At 34.5% G+C, this 15,881-nt stretch overlaps 3 protein-coding genes and 3 non-coding genes across 6 annotated transcripts; 1 reads left to right on the forward strand and 5 right to left on the reverse strand.

Moving 5' to 3' along the window:
* Positions 1-1,202: 1,202 nt before the first annotated feature.
* LOC108195901 (folate-binding protein 1) lies at positions 1,203-5,310 on the forward strand. The gene is made up of 5 exons (XM_017362954.2): positions 1,203-1,395; positions 2,949-3,307; positions 3,795-4,117; positions 4,606-4,745; positions 4,907-5,310. The coding sequence occupies exons 1-4, from the start codon at positions 1,323-1,325 to the stop codon at positions 4,730-4,732; spliced, it is 882 nt and encodes a 293-aa protein (XP_017218443.1). The 5' UTR covers positions 1,203-1,322; the 3' UTR covers positions 4,733-4,745; positions 4,907-5,310.
* Positions 5,311-5,367: 57 nt separating this feature from the next.
* Positions 5,368-7,625, reverse strand: LOC108195785 (serine/threonine-protein phosphatase PP1). Its single transcript, XM_017362770.2, has 4 exons — positions 6,782-7,625; positions 6,002-6,561; positions 5,738-5,923; positions 5,368-5,658 (listed from the first exon to the last, which is right to left on the reverse strand). The coding sequence occupies exons 1-4, from the start codon at positions 6,972-6,974 to the stop codon at positions 5,638-5,640; spliced, it is 960 nt and encodes a 319-aa protein (XP_017218259.1). The 5' UTR covers positions 6,975-7,625; the 3' UTR covers positions 5,368-5,637.
* A 2,545-nt stretch (positions 7,626-10,170) lies between these two features.
* Positions 10,171-10,256, reverse strand: LOC135149987 (small nucleolar RNA snoR53Y). The gene has a single exon (XR_010288342.1). It is a non-coding gene; the product is annotated as a small nucleolar RNA snoR53Y (small nucleolar RNA).
* Positions 10,257-10,312: 56 nt separating this feature from the next.
* On the reverse strand, positions 10,313-10,416 carry LOC135149981 (small nucleolar RNA snoR69Y). Its single transcript, XR_010288336.1, has one exon. It is a non-coding gene; the product is annotated as a small nucleolar RNA snoR69Y (small nucleolar RNA).
* A 226-nt stretch (positions 10,417-10,642) lies between these two features.
* On the reverse strand, positions 10,643-10,733 carry LOC135149968 (small nucleolar RNA Z223). The gene has a single exon (XR_010288323.1). It is a non-coding gene; the product is annotated as a small nucleolar RNA Z223 (small nucleolar RNA).
* A 1,754-nt stretch (positions 10,734-12,487) lies between these two features.
* Positions 12,488-15,125, reverse strand: LOC108199311 (pectinesterase). The gene is made up of 2 exons (XM_017367082.2): positions 13,960-15,125; positions 12,488-13,781 (listed from the first exon to the last, which is right to left on the reverse strand). Exons 1-2 carry the CDS (start codon positions 14,930-14,932, stop codon positions 12,592-12,594), a joined length of 2,163 nt encoding a protein of 720 aa, XP_017222571.1. The 5' UTR covers positions 14,933-15,125; the 3' UTR covers positions 12,488-12,591.
* Positions 15,126-15,881: the final 756 nt, after the last annotated feature.

The following is a 15,881-nucleotide window of genomic DNA, read 5'->3' on the forward strand; positions in this document are numbered from 1 at the left end:
TTAATAGAGGTAAATAATAGGGAGTCGGAATTGCAGTTACCTCTATTATTTGTGAAATTCGAACCCTCTATTATTTGCGAAAACAAATAGACTAGATTTACTTTTTGATGATATTTTTTAAAAAATTTTTGTTTAATTAAGTTATGCCCAAGTCAAAATTATTTTACATATTGAATGATTTTAAATTTTTAGTGACATATGTATTGGGTATTTAAAATATACACTATTTTAAATATAAAAAATAAATATTATATGATATTTATTATAAATAATACATAAAATTTATCTATTGATTAAAATATATAAATTTTAATTATTTTGTTTGGAAAAATTGATCAAAATTTTTTAAAAAAAATATCATCAAAAATTAAATCTAGTCTATTATAATAAATACATATTTTCAAATAGTTGGTCAAAAATTAGTTAATTTAACTCCTCAAAAAGCAAAAGGGACATGTAAATTGAGACGAATGAGTATTTTAACGGAAAAGTAACGGAATTCAACAGAAGGGGTGTTTATCGTTCCTGAGATGTAAAAATATGTGGTGCGATTCGAGTTTTCAAGAATATGGGTACAATATCGTTTTTGAACGTAAGTTAGGGGGTCCGAATTGCAATTATATATATATAATGACTTAACGGAGTGCACTGAGTTAACGGAAGTTAACGGCAGGGGGTGCATCTCGGTTTTAAGAAGTAAAGATAAGGGATGCGGGTTGAGTTTCTTAAAGTATAGGTACTAAAGTGATTTTTGGTTTTTGGTGATAGGATAATATTTTAACAATTCTAATTTCATTTTAATGAAAGTAACACATCAATCGCATAATAATATAATAGTTATAGTTAATTTTTTAATAACAAATTGACTATAATTTGATCAAACTTTATATCAATAGATTAAAAAAAATATATATCATTAAAAATTATATAAAATATTTTTAAAAACTGGCTTTTTATTTTCTTAAGTTATAAATCGATAATTTTTAATCTTTTTTGCTAGCTTTTTTTTTTTTGACAGAATTTTTTTTGCTAGTTAATTTGACTAAGACACGTATAATTTGGAAGGTGATAATCTATTAATTGGAATTACAAAATTTATAATTATATATTTATTATAATTATTAAATATATCATAATTCATGCTTAATTAATTCAATTATCATTCTATCTATCAATTTTATATTGAAACAATACAACAATTAATGGGATTTCAGGACTACAATCAGAGATTAATACAAAACTGGTAGATATCAGGAGTGACGAGTTGAGATTGAGCAGAAAAGACTACTCTAAAGACTGGATGACCCAAGTCAGCTAGAAAGATGAGTTCCATTAACACCATACTTTGGCTACTGCTCCTTGCTTCATTTGATCTTTTACTCTCCTATGCATCTGGTATGTTTCTTGATCTGGGTTTTGTTTTTATTTTTTAAATCTTTTGTTGTTTGAATCAACCCTGATATAAATATTAACCTTGTATCCTTCTCTGATGATATAGTTTGAAAGAAACAATCTTGGTTATTATCTAGGAGTACTAATTGAATTGTTGACTTGACAGAAAGATCAGTTCTTTGTACAAATTTGAATATGAATCTTTTTTTTGGAGGTGGATTTTAAATTTTGGTTTTTGGTTGTTATGATTTGAAGTTTGCAATCTTGGATTATTAGAATCTTATAAGAAGTTTAATGCAAAATAAGATCTTTTTCTTTTCTTTGTCAAATTGGAACCTTGTATTGGAGAAGTGGAGCTTGTGCACAAATTTGGTCTGTGATTTTGTAAGGGGTCGAAGGTTTTATGTTAATGGGGCTAATTTAACCCAAAAACTAGTTCGTAGGGTACAATGGCTTCCCTTAATGGTTAGGAAGTGATCATCACCTTCTTGTAAACACTGTTCAGTTTCCGAAAAAATATCCCTCCTCACTTATCATGGTATAATCACCCAAAAATATCCCTCTTCACAATGTGACAACACTCCTCCCAGGCAAAGCCACCTTAAGATTGTTGTAACCTGAACTTATGTCTTAGACTAGCTGTCAAACTTTGTGAACTTACATACTATTCACTAATTAGAACATAGGTGTCCTTAAGCTTCAATTATTTGATTCCCAGTGCTTTGTGAGTGGGGTAGATCCGACGAAGCTGGAGATCTGGTGTTAATAGGTATCTTAAAGCATATACAGTAAGTATTACTGGGGAAGGAACTTCCTTTATTTCAAAGATTTTGTAGCCATGAAAGGAACTTCAGTGCTTGATTTTTGCAGCTCTGTCAAAAGTTTTGGACTTTTAGTTCATTAAACAGAGTTCTAGTGTCTACGACTATGATCAGGATGAAATATACTAGGGTTTAGGGATGAACATATGGAATATCTTTTACTGCACTGAGTACTAATTTTCTGTCAATAATTTAGTTGCTGGTCTTAGAGACGTCCTAGAAAGATAGTGAGATAGTAAGTTCCAAAAAAGACCGGTGTTAATATATTAGCTGGCTGATGTCCTGTAAGCCTCCACTGCACTTCGAATTTAGTGCAGTACTTTCTTCTGTCTCAAGCTCTAATTAAGTAAAACCCTACAAAACTTACTTTACCAATTATACGGCCAATTGTCCATTCCAGATTTCCGGCCCAAACTTCTAAAACTTATGACACCTAATTAACTGTAGTGTTATTTTAAGAGGAATATAAGAAGACTTCTAAACGAATTTTTGGCGAGAAAAGTTGAGAGCAATTTATCTACGATGAGTTTGTGTAGAAATGGGACATTCAATTTATAATTTAAAATAGTATGAAGGGAATAGAGGAATAGATGGAAATATGAAACTGTACCTACAACAATTACCAATATCAATTTATTCCATCCAACTAAGAGAGCACTAGTGTTAATACAAATATACAATCTTTGAACCACATATATTCTCACGTTGTGCCATTTTTTTCACAACATGTTACAGATAGCCCGAATGGAGTTTGTAGTTCTATGGGTGGCCGGTTTCCTCCATACACAATCAAAGGCAAACCTCCCAGGAGAGTTAACAAGGGCCCCAAAGATTTGACCCTTTGCAGGATGTTCCGTAAAAGGACTTGTTGTGATGTGACACAAACACATCCAGCATTCCTGACCATAAGGAAACTAGCTTCTACAGGGGAAGCAAGTGAAGATTGCCTTCAGTTGTGGGAATTACTGGAGTGTTCTGTCTGTGACCCAGAAGTTGGTGTACGATCTGGCCCTCCTCTTGTATGTTCTACGTTCTGTGATAGAGTGTACGAGGCATGCTCTAATGCATATTTTTCAATGGATGTGAGCACACAGGTTGGTTAATCTCAGGGACCCAGAATCACCTTTTCAATTGACAAGCATAGTGTGAAGTGTCTATCTGAAAATTGTGCAAATTGTCTACTTGCTCCAGGAGGCGTATAATGCATCTGTTGTGCTCATTGAATAATCATGAGCGACCGAGAAAATGAAACAAAGTATTCTCGGATGCAGATGGGTTATGTGTGTGTGTGTGTGTCAGTGTTGTAGAAATCCCCGATTTATTGAAAAATACCCGACCTATTGAAAAATCCTCGATTAATCCTTAAAATATATCTTACCAAACACTTCAATTTGACTAAAAATCCCCAATTTTCAAAAAAAAATCCGATAAATCCTGAATCGGTAGGTCAACCGATCAGCTCCGATTCTCGATTTCTACAATCATGGTGTGTGCGTGTGTGTGCGTGTAGGTTCTAAAGTAACTGAACTCGCTTTTACCAATTTTAGAACTTCAATCATCTCAACAACCATCACATGACAGGTTTTAGCACCTTGTGGAGTGAACGACTTCGTTTGTGGGAGGGCTTCTGAGTGGATTTCTAATGGCTCTGAGCTTTGTCGTGCATCTGGTTTTTCAGTGAAGCCGCTGTATGATAAACAAGAGAGATCTTGTTATGGTGGGAAATCAAGTCTAGATGCCATCGCTGATGCATGGAAGCCCTCAAGATATAAAGATGTGCATCAAACCAAAAATTCTGGGGTAGCAAAAGGTTTGCAGCAGTGGGTGAGGGAAGTGCTATCTAACGAAAAAGTTTCATGGGCAGTGGCAGGAATGGTTCTTACTGCAGGGGTTTTGTTCAAAAGGTTAATGTCATAATTTCTTGGTACAGTTGAACTGATGAAATTTGGTAGTCATGTGCCTGCTGTTCATGTCTATAGTTGTTTCCTTAAATCTTGTTTATTGACTATTTGCAGCCTGTGCTCATAATGTTTTCTGGTTTTTCTTGCTACATATCACAGATATGCCTGATACTGACTGCAAAAGGGTATTACGAGAATATAGATTTTAGATCTTTGATTCTTGCACATTAGGAAATTATCTTGAAGGCGCTAAAATTTGTTACATCATAATATCTGCACAGCCAACTGCTCCAGAATATATTGTCGTGTCTCTTCCTTCATTCTTTACTCATGCCCAACTTGAATGTATTCATACAAAACTATGATTTAGACACACGGGTATTAACTTTACCCCAAAAGAAGAAGACTGCATATATTTTATCATGGCTTGCTTTTCTTGAGTATATCTATAAAAATCTGCTGCTAATTTATGCTTTTGTGGGGTTATGCAGTAGAAGGAAGAGACGGCGGCAACACCAGATACAAGCTGCAATTCAGCGGAACGCAAGGAAAATTGACCGAAACCTGAAGCCAAAATCCCCTGATGGTCAAACAAATAGAATAGGTAGTCGGAGATGATAGACCCCTTGAGGTTAGTCATGCAAATTCTTTATAACCACCTACTTGTATTTCATTTTCTTCCTGCCCCTTCTGTTAAAGCTGACGCTGTTGGTGATTAATTGGTGTCAAAGATATTAGGTTTGTCTGTTTAAGTAAGGTATTCATATCTACTGTTTTGTTTGTTTAATGCAGTTTCGTCAGCTTACATGATGTGATATAGGAGGCTGGGGAAAGAGGCTCTAACCAGTTTATAGAAGATTAGAAGTAAAATTTTGAGTATGCAGACAAAACGGGATACTTGTAGCCATATAGCAAGTATCAGTTTCTAAAAAAATCCTGGTGCACTTTGGCCTTTTGTACTTCAAGATAATATAAGATTGTGTTTAAAAGAAAAATATGTGTTGCTATACACTCTAATCGTCTAAGATACACCAGGCTCTTTTGGTATATAACAATGTTCTAGAAATAGCTAGATGCATAGGCGGCGAGACTACCTTCTTGGGGACTAGTCGGCTAAAAGAAGGTTAATCGAAATATTAGTTGGATGTATTTTAAGACGACTTCTCAATGCTACCTTTGTCCCGAGCAGTTCTTTACTTTTGAGACAGAGGGTCGACATGCATTTTAATTTCCAAGCTCTCAATCCCACCTAGATCCATTCATGTAAGAGTTTGCAATAAAACCCAATTTATAGCACCACTGGCTGAAAGAAGCTAAATTACACAGGGAGGGAACCAAAGCTCATGTACAGAATATATGACCAAAAGCTGTCTCTTTCTTCCCCAATTTACACTATGAAACTTCTAATGACAGAAAATAGTAATTACAACAAGGTACGCCAATTTGCCTATACTGGTTCAGTCTTCAATTTCTTGAAACAATCAACTTCTCATCATCTTCAAGTGCAGCAAATTTTGTTGGGCTTATGGTCCGAGTTTTGGGGGCTGCATATAAGGAACATAATAGAAAGCATAAGATTATCCACAGATTATGAATATGAAGCTGAGCATAGGCTATTGATACCTTTTTAAGAGGCATCTTCGAATTTTTTGGCTGCTCTAATGGCTTCAGTATTTCAAAAGAACACATCAAGGATTCGTTCACACTTAGCAGAGCCCCTGCATTGTCAAACTCACCCCCGTAGTTTGGAGCAGAAAATATTGTGACTAGTCTTCGTCTACAAAAGAATTCGTATCCATCTTCCACCACCTATATCAAACAAATTATAAATTCATCATCTTGGATGAGGAAGAAAACCAGGCCATTTTTGAAAATCTGTGAATATACCTGATGACCGCGACAAATCAGATCGAGGCCATTCTTGTCCAAAAAATCAACGACAACGTCAGATCCAAATGTGCATGAAACACCTCGGTCGCTATCTGCCCACCCCTCAATGCTAGGATCAGGATCTGACCAGAGCAGATCACATAATAGACCAGATTCAGGAATTTCAGTAGGCCTCTCAATGGCCTCTATTTGATTCACATTTTCTAGCTCAGGAGAAAGTCCTCCATGCATGCAAAATATCTTTTCATCAATGAGTGCAGCAATAGGCAAGCAATTGAAGCAGTCTGTGAATATCTTCCAGAGTCTAACGTTGAATCGCCTTTTGCATTCATCATAAAACCCATATATTCTGTTGATTTTTGCATCTTCATGATTACCCCTTAAGAGGTGTACGCGATCTGGATATCTTATCTTGTAAGCTAAAAGAAGGCATATGGTTTCCAGGCTTTGCTTGCCTCTGTCCACATAATCCCCAAGAAAAAGATAGCTTGTTTCAGGAGGAGTGCCTCCGTATTCGAACAGCCTCAGTAGGTCTTGGTATTGTCCATGGATATCACCTGTGATTAAGTTGTGCACTGTATTAGCATGAATTTAGGCAGATTCAAGTTTACCAAGACAAACGACAATCTTTAAAATTAAGAGAGACAGGGGGGAGGGAGGGAGAGAGGGAGGGAGGGAGGGAGGGAGGGAGAGAGAGAGAGAGAGAGAGAGAGAGAGAGAGAGAGGGAGCGAGAGAGAGAGAGAGAGAGAGAGAGAGAGAGAGAGAGAGAGAGAGACCGCAGATACGGATAGGGGCATGTATATGGAGAAGAGCAGGCTGAGATAGGAATATATTGCGAGCATTGACGCATAGCTGGCGGATCTCACCCTCCATAAGCTGAACCTGTTTTCCTGCACCTCTGCCTTCCAATAATCTCCTTAGTATATCATCCAATACGCCTTGTTCCATCGTCGCTTCTATTGTTGTCATCTTATCACCCTCTAATAATTCTACCCAATGTGATGATCTCTCCGATCACATACAATTATAACTTTATTGTTACCTGGATCTCACCTGACAAATACAGACACATCTATTCACTTGAATACCCGATATAGGCACATCCGATTTCATAAACGAAGCGATGAAATTGAAATTATGGGGAGATATTTGATAAACATTTATGTGTTAGCCTTCTTGATGTGCTTGTTTCTGCATTTGCAGATGTTTCTGTTCCTTATTTTGTTGTCAACTTTTGTTTTGTTTTGTGTAGGTTATGTGGCAGATTTGCTTGCCCAAGAATAATAATCAGCCTCTAAAATGAAGGAATGTTTAGGCTTTTCAACTAAACTACACCGAGTGCGGACGATAATTCACGTAGCCTTTAACATGATACAAAAACATATACTACATTATTATAGATGTAAATGGAGGTTCAAGATTATATGTCAATCCAACGATGATCATAGTATCCGTGAATGAATTTTAAAATTTCATAGTGGAAGCAACTTATGAGTATACCATATTTTAACATATTTAATTTTTTGAATGGCATATGGCAAATACATGCTTGATGCATATATCATATATGAAACCCAGTCCTGAGGGTAGGCCAGAGTGGCAGTGGCCTAGGGCCCAAGATTAGGAGGGGTCCCAAAAATTTTAAGTTATTTAATTATAATACTTTTTTTATCAAAAAAATTATTATTTTCATTTATATTATTATTTTTAAGGTAGAAAATATTAAAATTATTTTTGTCAAAATAATTATTATTTTTAAGTTATATAATTATATTATTATTTGTAAGATATAAAATATACTTGTTGATAAGAAAAAATAAAAATGATACACAAGAAATAATACGACAGATCCATAACACATTACACACCCAAATATCCAGCTCAATTTTATTTGAGCTCGTTGCTCGTCTTTCCTTCCCCCTCGTCTCCATCCCTTCCGTTTCCATTAAATATGAATACTTCATAAGAAAAACAAGACGTTGTAACCATAAAATCTCTTGCAATATTCATTTATTCTTTTTAACAGTTTCGGTGACCGTGACATCAGTTTTTTGAAGTTAAATTTGATAGAAACCTACTTGAGGTCTTCAATGTCAGTATGTCACAAGAACGTTGAATAGTCTTGCTATTTTATCAATCGAAAAGAAACTTTTCTGATGTTATCATCAATGATTTTGCATCTCGGAAAACTCGTAGAACTCATTTTTATGAATTGTTGGATTGTGTATTATATCATTACTTATAAATTGTTTGGAACTTTTTTCGTAATATATTTTAGTAAAAATTTGATGATTTGAATATTTTCAAATTTTTTAAAGAGGACCCAATTTATTTTTTGGCCTAGGGCCCCCAAAAATTCAGGATCGGACTTGCATATATGTTACCTGTTGTCAAATGTGTATCTTACTAATATTTTTAAACAAAACTTTGAAAATATTGACTATACTTTGAATCTTATAATAGAACACCCAGGTTACATGCTTCCAAGTTAGCGGCAAGCATGAAAACCGATTTAAAACTGAAATCAAACTAAAAGAAATTGAATCGTCTAAAATCAAATCAAAGACAAAATTGAAAAATTACAAATTGAACCGTCTTATTTATGCGATTCTGGTTATTTGTCACAACCGAACTGAACCGATTATTAAAATAAACAAAAAATTTATATAATTTATATGTATTTACAAAGCACATGTGTTATAAATTAATGCTACTTTGTAAATCTGTATTTATCTGAGTTTTTACTTGTTCAAATTAGACTAACAGTAGCGCACATTTCATTATTCAATAATTTAATTTACATATATCCATATATAAATCTGGTATATTGTCTGCAATTTATTTGTGAATTCTATATTTGATTGAAATGATATTAAAATTATTTCAAAGAAATTTAAAGTCTAAATTTGTTTGTCATTATATTATATTTTGAAAATTTAATCTTTTTTATCATCAATTTCCTATAAATCAATTCAAATTTACTCTTACTATAATTATATACTCTATTTTATTAATTTTATACTTTTTATTTATTTAAGAGTGATTTTTTCTTCTCATTTGTATTTCATCTAGTTCTATAATTAGAACCGAACAATTAGAAACTAAATCTTTAAATCAAAATCCAAACAAATGGTTTAATTGTAATTGCAATTTTCAATTTTTAAAATAAAAAAATTCTAATTTCGATTTCATCCAAAAATCGAGTCAAAATAAATCAGGTTCTCCTCTAGTTGAAAGAGTTGTGTCATTGTGTGTATTGAATTTTTAATCGAAAATTTCGATTGTTTTAATCGATGTTTCTGATGTAATACTCTTAGATTTGTCGGGAAGTGGTCACTGCGTCCTCTGTCATAAAGCCATTGGGATCCGGTCGTCACATTTGTAAAAAAAATTTGTTACAGTACTAAACAGTTGTCTCATTTTTGTTTTAATACATATTTATACATATTTTTTCATACTTATCTTTAATTGTAACAAATACTTATCTTTATTCTTTAATTGTTACAAATGTTTGATTTCACCACCAATATATATACCAATAAATACTGTATTGACTATAATTTGAACTACATTAGAAGGAAGAGCATCGATAGATAGTTAGATACTCCCTCCATCCGCAATTAGATGACCCCGTTGATTTTGGGCACACAATTTAAGGTTCATTGACCGCATAGCTACCTGACTTATTTTTAAAATTTTATTTTCGCAAATAAATATTTAAATATGAAATTTTTATTTACAAAACAAAAAAATAAAAAAATAAATTTCGGAAGTAAACAGTCAATGCACCTAAAATTAGGTGCCCAAAGTCAACGGGTCATCTAATTTGAGATGGAGGTAGTAACAAATAAAGCTATCTATGAGAACCTGCAAACTTGCAAGAGTATGAGAACCTGCAAACTTGCAAGAGTATGACTATAGAGTATATGATGATATTTTCATAAAATTATTCATTAATTAGTTTTAATATGTCACCCCAATTTTTAGTTAAGAATTTTTGAAGATTGGAGCTGCTGTGAATCGCTCTGCAATTCAATTCATGATGTGAATATAGGGACAACAAACGAGAACTCATGAACTACAGAAATTACAAAAACTAAAACAAGAACAAACTTGTAAATCAAAGAAATAATATAATTAATCGACAAAAACACAAGTAATAATAGGTTCCCTCAGAAAACTGATAAGAATAAATCTCAATCAAATAATATTCAGAATTAGCATGGTCAGATATGAGACATCACAGGGAACAACATTTTCTCAAAATTAAATCTAAACAATCAAAATATATAATTTAATCAAAGTGTAAGATGCTCAGATAAATGTTGGAAAAAGGTAAATTCCCTGGCCTTCTACAAAAGAAGGCCTCATAATGAGCTGGGATTAACACATTATCATCATCGCAAAGCAATTAAACTTTTACATTATTTAAAAATTGATAAAACCGATATTCGATGCTTCAGTAAAATCCGATAAAATCATATGAAAATGTGGCTAAACCAGGTGGTTCTCCCTGTAAACAGGGTCCTGGCTCCACCACACCTCATTCCAGTGGATTACAACATCACAAGCACTAATCCATGAAATTCGATCATTACAACATTATCAAAATAAAACAAATATCGCAAACACATATAATGAGGCTCAGTGAAATTCAGCTCTATCGATCAAGAATTTTCTGAAGCAGAACTGGCATTAAAGCTGTGTTTATCAATCATCACTGCCAATATCATATACAAGCAAGATATAAAGATGTAACCCAATATCATTGGAGCACAAATCTATGGGAAGTAGAAAAGGCTCAAGCAGAGAGGATTTCACTTTTATTTGCGCACAGATAAAATCCTGGAAATCATTTACATAAATCAACAAGAAGAACTAAGTGCGATATCTTTGAATAGATGAAAGAAAACGAATGAATTATTGAAAGAGATTGTGGCCTCTGCAGATGTTAGTAAAACCCTAATTAGATATTGAGAGGAGCTGCCGTTCTTTATATGCACTTTCTTTGGGCTTCATGGTGAGGCCCATAATGTACTTTAAGCCTCGTTCTTTTATCAGTCTGATTCTATAGCTTCATGCCTTTAGTATGCTTTTATGTTTTTGGTTGGGCTACTGGTGTGTTTAAAAATCGAATAACACGACCCAACCTAATCTTATATCGGCCCAATAACTGAATCAATCAAATTTGATGAATAGTTTGACCGAATAAATTGGCTTAGGTCAAAAAGTCAGGAAATTTTAATCGGAACCCAATCCAGTATACATGCCGAATATAATACTTACTCCGTCTCAAAATAAAAGTTGGGTTGACTTTTTATTAGTAATTTTTGAGGTGTTAAAAAGACATACTTCTACATATATTTTTCAAATTTTTAGAAATTTTAATCGGAACCCAATCCAGTATTATGCTTCTACATATATTTTAATGTATCATAATAAATATAAATTGGGAAATCTACAAAACTACCTACCTTTTCTTTTATTGTTTTCAAAAATACTACCTTCCAGAATTCTTTTTAAAAATACCTTTTCATAAAATCTTTTTTTCAAAAATACTGTTTGCAACTTTTGCAACCTCATCTGCAACTCCAGGCGGCGCCAGCCGTGTTGCAACCTCTTTTGCAACTTCATATGCAACCGAATATATATATATCGATTCCGAAAATGAGGTCGAAAACGACATTTGAAAACTGGAACTTGAAATCAGGATTTGTAATTGCATATATGGTTGCATATGGTTGTATTCAGTTGCATATGGTTGCATTCAGTTGATTCTATTGTAATCTAATGGCCCCGCCAGGGGCACACCATACATCTGTTGTTACTTACAGTTTTCAGTTGCATTTAGTTGCAACTGAGGTTGCAAATGAAGTTGCAACTGCAGTTGCAAAAGTTGCAACTGCAGTTGCAACTTCATTTGCAACCTCATTTGCAACTTTTGCAACCTAATTTGCAACTTTTGCAACTTACAGTTTTCAGTTGAACTAGTTGCAATTGCAGTTGCAACTTTCCATTTTTATTTGCAACTTTTGCAACCTCATTTGCAACTTTTGCAACCTCATTTCCATTTTTATTTGCAACTTTTGCAACCTCATTTGCAACTTTTACGGCTGCGCCGGCCAAGGTTGCAAATGAGGTTGCAAAGGTTGCAAATCGTATTTTTGAAAAAAAAAATTTATGAAAAGGTATTTTTAAAAACAATGAAAAAGATGGTAGTATTTTTAAAAAAATAATTTTACAGATGGGTATTTTTAAAAAGATCCCATATAAATTTTATAGTCAAAATAATTAATTTTTAATAAATTTCAGGCCAAAAGAGACATGTATTTTGAGACTTGGGGAGTATTGATTAAGAAAAATTTATGAACTAAATTGCTGGTGAAAATTTTAGCACCTGGAGTGCAGACTTAATTTTGCAAATTGTATGGTTGTCTGTACTCTGTGTTCCCAATTCTATTCCGGAGAACCGCAGTCCTTTTAGTTAAAGATAATGCTGTAGTTAATTTGTACGGTGCAATACTTCACAAAGAAACAACAGTTTCTGTACTGATAGTTGACATGATCAACTCATAATATTTTGCATCTATACACCCCTATGGAATAAATTATTAACGAGTTTATGAGCAAAATCAGATGGAATGTCTGTGACTTTACCGTAACTGAAGGCAGGTTCGGTATCAGAATTAGAATCAGATGTTGATTCTGAACTGTCAGACATAGAAGCAGGGGAAGATCCTGGCACAGGGGCTGATGCAGGGGCATCAAGATCCGAAGCAGGGGCAAGGACTAATTCAGGGGCTGACTCAGAAGCCGAGGCTGGTGCTGACAGGGGGGAATATTCAGGAGCATTAGTAGAATCAGATTCTGAAGATGAAGGCGAAGGCGAATCTAAGTCAGAGGAGGACTCGGATAGTGAAGGCAAAGGAGATACAGAAGCAGAAGTAGCTTCATTGGATGATGTGGAAGGTGACTTCAATGCAGCTTCCAAATCACTTTCTTGCTGACTATTTGTTCGGTTGAAATCTACATCTTCCTCTAGAGAGATTGGACTCGCCGCCACTACTTCATCTGTAGGCGGTGGTAGTATAAGGCTCGAAGCATATGGCACTTCTGTCTTAGGTATCCACAAATCACCGTCAATAAAATGTGTGGCAGTGAAACGCAGGATCCTTTCGGTTGTCAGCTCTTTAATGCCAGGCCATTTCACTCTCTGGTCTTTTGAGGAGCTAGGCCCTTTGTTGTTGAACTCAGTGTAAAAAAGAGTGTTGAGTGCAAACGTGTCATTCCAGGGCAAGTATCCCTGAGACTGGATCACATCGTCGATGTAGGACTCCATTATGATTGTTCTTGAGTACTCCTTCCAGGGTCTAGCAAGGTATGTTTTGAACTTACTTTTGTCAGACTCGAGGGATGAGTCAGCAGTGATTGTGCAATTTTGAAGAACGATTCCGGTTGGTTGTCGGACATTTTTCCTGCCTTGTGCTGTGACAATGCATTGCTGGTTATTTAATGGCTTTCTTACTAAAAATTGACAGTTCTGGAATACAACGGCTGCATCACCAAAAACAAAATCAATGGTGCCTGATATCACGCAGTCACGATAAAATTGTCGATAGGCATGAGTGTAAAGTGTGTCCTGATATCCGTCCATCCTGCAATTGTAGAAGATGGTTTTGTCAGCACTGACACGAAGTGCCACTGCCTGCTCCTTCTCAGACCCTGCTGTGTTCTCGAATCCAATGTCCTTTGCAATGAAATAATCTCCGCGAACAGCTGCAATAGCAACATGCATCATACATAATATTATTATATATTCTGTTGAAATATAGTATAAGATCCATTAATATAGCATTAATCATTTACTCATTTAGGGTCTTCCTCTAACACTTTAAGATTTTAGATTGACCGGTTCTCGAGACTTATAAATTAGTTAAATTTTGATGTAACTTACCAACTGTTGCGCTATGATAAGTGCTGGTTCCATCGACTCTGTTCAATTTTCCTGTAATCCTGGTCTTGCTGGGTCCATCACCGATCATCATCACATGAGTCATATTCGAAAGGATCTCAACTTTCTCTTCGTACACACCTTCCTTAACATGAATAACAAATGTTGTATTACTAGATTTCGGTATATCCTTCAAAGCTTCGTTAATTGTTCGGTACTTGCCACTTCCATCCTTCGCAACAACAACGTCAGCCTCTGAACTATGTTTGGATTCCAAGAGTTTCCTCTTAAGAGGATCAATCCAAGCAGGGAATGACAAAAGACGACGGCCACGGACCACGGCTTTCTCATTATTCATTTTGGCAAAAGCTGTGGCAATTTCAGTAACCATAGCCAGGGAATTAGTTGTCATTTGCATGCCTAATTTCAAGGCCTCCCTCATGTTGGCCGAGGCTTCTCCTGTCGTGTTTTCGAAACCATCTAAGCAGGTTTCTTCAGATGTCATGGCACCACTTAGCCAAACCTTTAAATCCGCAAGAATTACATTAACCTCAGTAATGTCAAAATCTGCAAATTTGATAAATGTTCTCTCGAGGTCGTTTATGGACGTTTTTGCAAGATCGGTGCAGGTCCTGAGAGCTTCTTTTGTCATTGGATCTTTCTCGAGGTTTTCTAAAGTTACAGATTTATTAAGAGCCTCTTTGATTCGCTTAATTGTTACATCCATTCCGATCTTTATTAATTCTTTCGGATCATCTGTTTGATTGTACTCTTTCGATGACAGGCTTTTCACGCATGTATCTTGATAATCCACAGAGCTGCAAAGGGTGTTGATGGCCTTATTAGAAGTTGATATTTCTGGTGAACTGTTGTTGTCATTGCTACCAATCAAGCCTATTGCGGCACCAACGACCATAGCCACCAAGAGCAAGGAAGAGACGGCTAGCACAAAAATTCTTTTATGATTACTGTCCATTTTTGTGCTAGCAAATCCAGAATGAATATCTTCCTTGCTCAAATGGCTTTTGTAATAATCGAGACAAAACAACACACAAATGTATGATTAATTAAAGAGAAGAGGGTCCGGAACAAGGTAACGACCCTCTCCTCAATAATGTAAAGTTGTGTGGGATAACCTCTAAAGAGGTTCTGGAGAAATGAAAGAACATGAAGATCACTTTTATTATGCATTTGGCCAACATGTTTAGATTCCTTATTTTTCGTAGATAATCTGTGGCTTGAAGGTTTTGGACTAGGTTCTCGGGTAGGATAGTAGTAAATTGTTCGTGCCTTATATTTGTGGAACAATTATTACAACAAAACATGCACAATCGAGCTGACTAAAATATATACACATACATTTAGGTGTTGTGAAGCTCAAGGCTTGTCAGGATTTTATTACTGTGAATCTGTGATAACATGGAGCGCAACTTTATGTTTGGTTATGTAAGTTCATTCCAACTTGGAATTTCTATTGTCTAAAAAAAACTTAGAATTCTAAATTTTTTTATAGAAATTTGTTTATCAGAATTTCTAAAAATTGCTACATTATTTTAATTGGAGCAACAAATGTGTATTTTTTTTCTGCATCTTAGCTGTTTTTATATGATAATATTTTTATAATATAATGTATAAGTAAAACAAAATTAAAAATTCCAAAGTTCAATGGATAGTTTGGTTTATTATATATTCTTTCTACATAAATCAAATTTATTTACTATTATAAATTTTATTTCCTATTTTAGCGCATTGCATCTCGATATTAATGCATTTTAGAGCTTGATTGTGAAATAAAAAATGAACTAAATAAATAGTTACTTTGTTTTCAGATCGCTTTTACATATAGAATATTCAAATTTTTTGATTTAAAAAATATTATAATGACATCTTCAGCAATCCAACTTATATTAAATATAAAACTAAAA

This window comes from Daucus carota, chromosome 1 (genome assembly GCF_001625215.2).
Source record: "Daucus carota subsp. sativus chromosome 1, DH1 v3.0, whole genome shotgun sequence".
Lineage (NCBI taxonomy): Eukaryota > Viridiplantae > Streptophyta > Magnoliopsida > Apiales > Apiaceae > Daucus > Daucus carota.

What these genes read in the sequence shown, in the direction of transcription:
- LOC108195901 (XM_017362954.2), top strand. Translation starts at nt 1,323, where the DNA reads ATGAGTTCCATTAACACCATACTTTGGCTACTGCTCCTTGCTTCATTT. An exon ending in CAATGGATGTGAGCACACAG is followed by an intron (nt 3,308 to 3,794) that starts GTTGGTTAATCT and finishes ATCACATGACAG; the next exon opens with GTTTTAGCACCTTGTGGAGT. An exon ending in GCAGGGGTTTTGTTCAAAAG is followed by an intron (nt 4,118 to 4,605) that starts GTTAATGTCATA and finishes GGGGTTATGCAG; the next exon opens with TAGAAGGAAGAGACGGCGGC.
- LOC108195785 (XM_017362770.2), bottom strand. Translation starts at nt 6,974, where the DNA reads ATGACAACAATAGAAGCGACGATGGAACAAGGCGTATTGGATGATATA. An exon ending in TGCCCCTATCCGTATCTGCG is followed by an intron (nt 6,562 to 6,781) that starts GTCTCTCTCTCT and finishes ACTTAATCACAG; the next exon opens with GTGATATCCATGGACAATAC. An exon ending in CGAAGATGCCTCTTAAAAAG is followed by an intron (nt 5,659 to 5,737) that starts GTATCAATAGCC and finishes CCTTATATGCAG; the next exon opens with CCCCCAAAACTCGGACCATA.
- LOC108199311 (XM_017367082.2), bottom strand. Translation starts at nt 14,932, where the DNA reads ATGGACAGTAATCATAAAAGAATTTTTGTGCTAGCCGTCTCTTCCTTG. An exon ending in TTATCATAGCGCAACAGTTG is followed by an intron (nt 13,782 to 13,959) that starts GTAAGTTACATC and finishes TTGCTATTGCAG; the next exon opens with CTGTTCGCGGAGATTATTTC.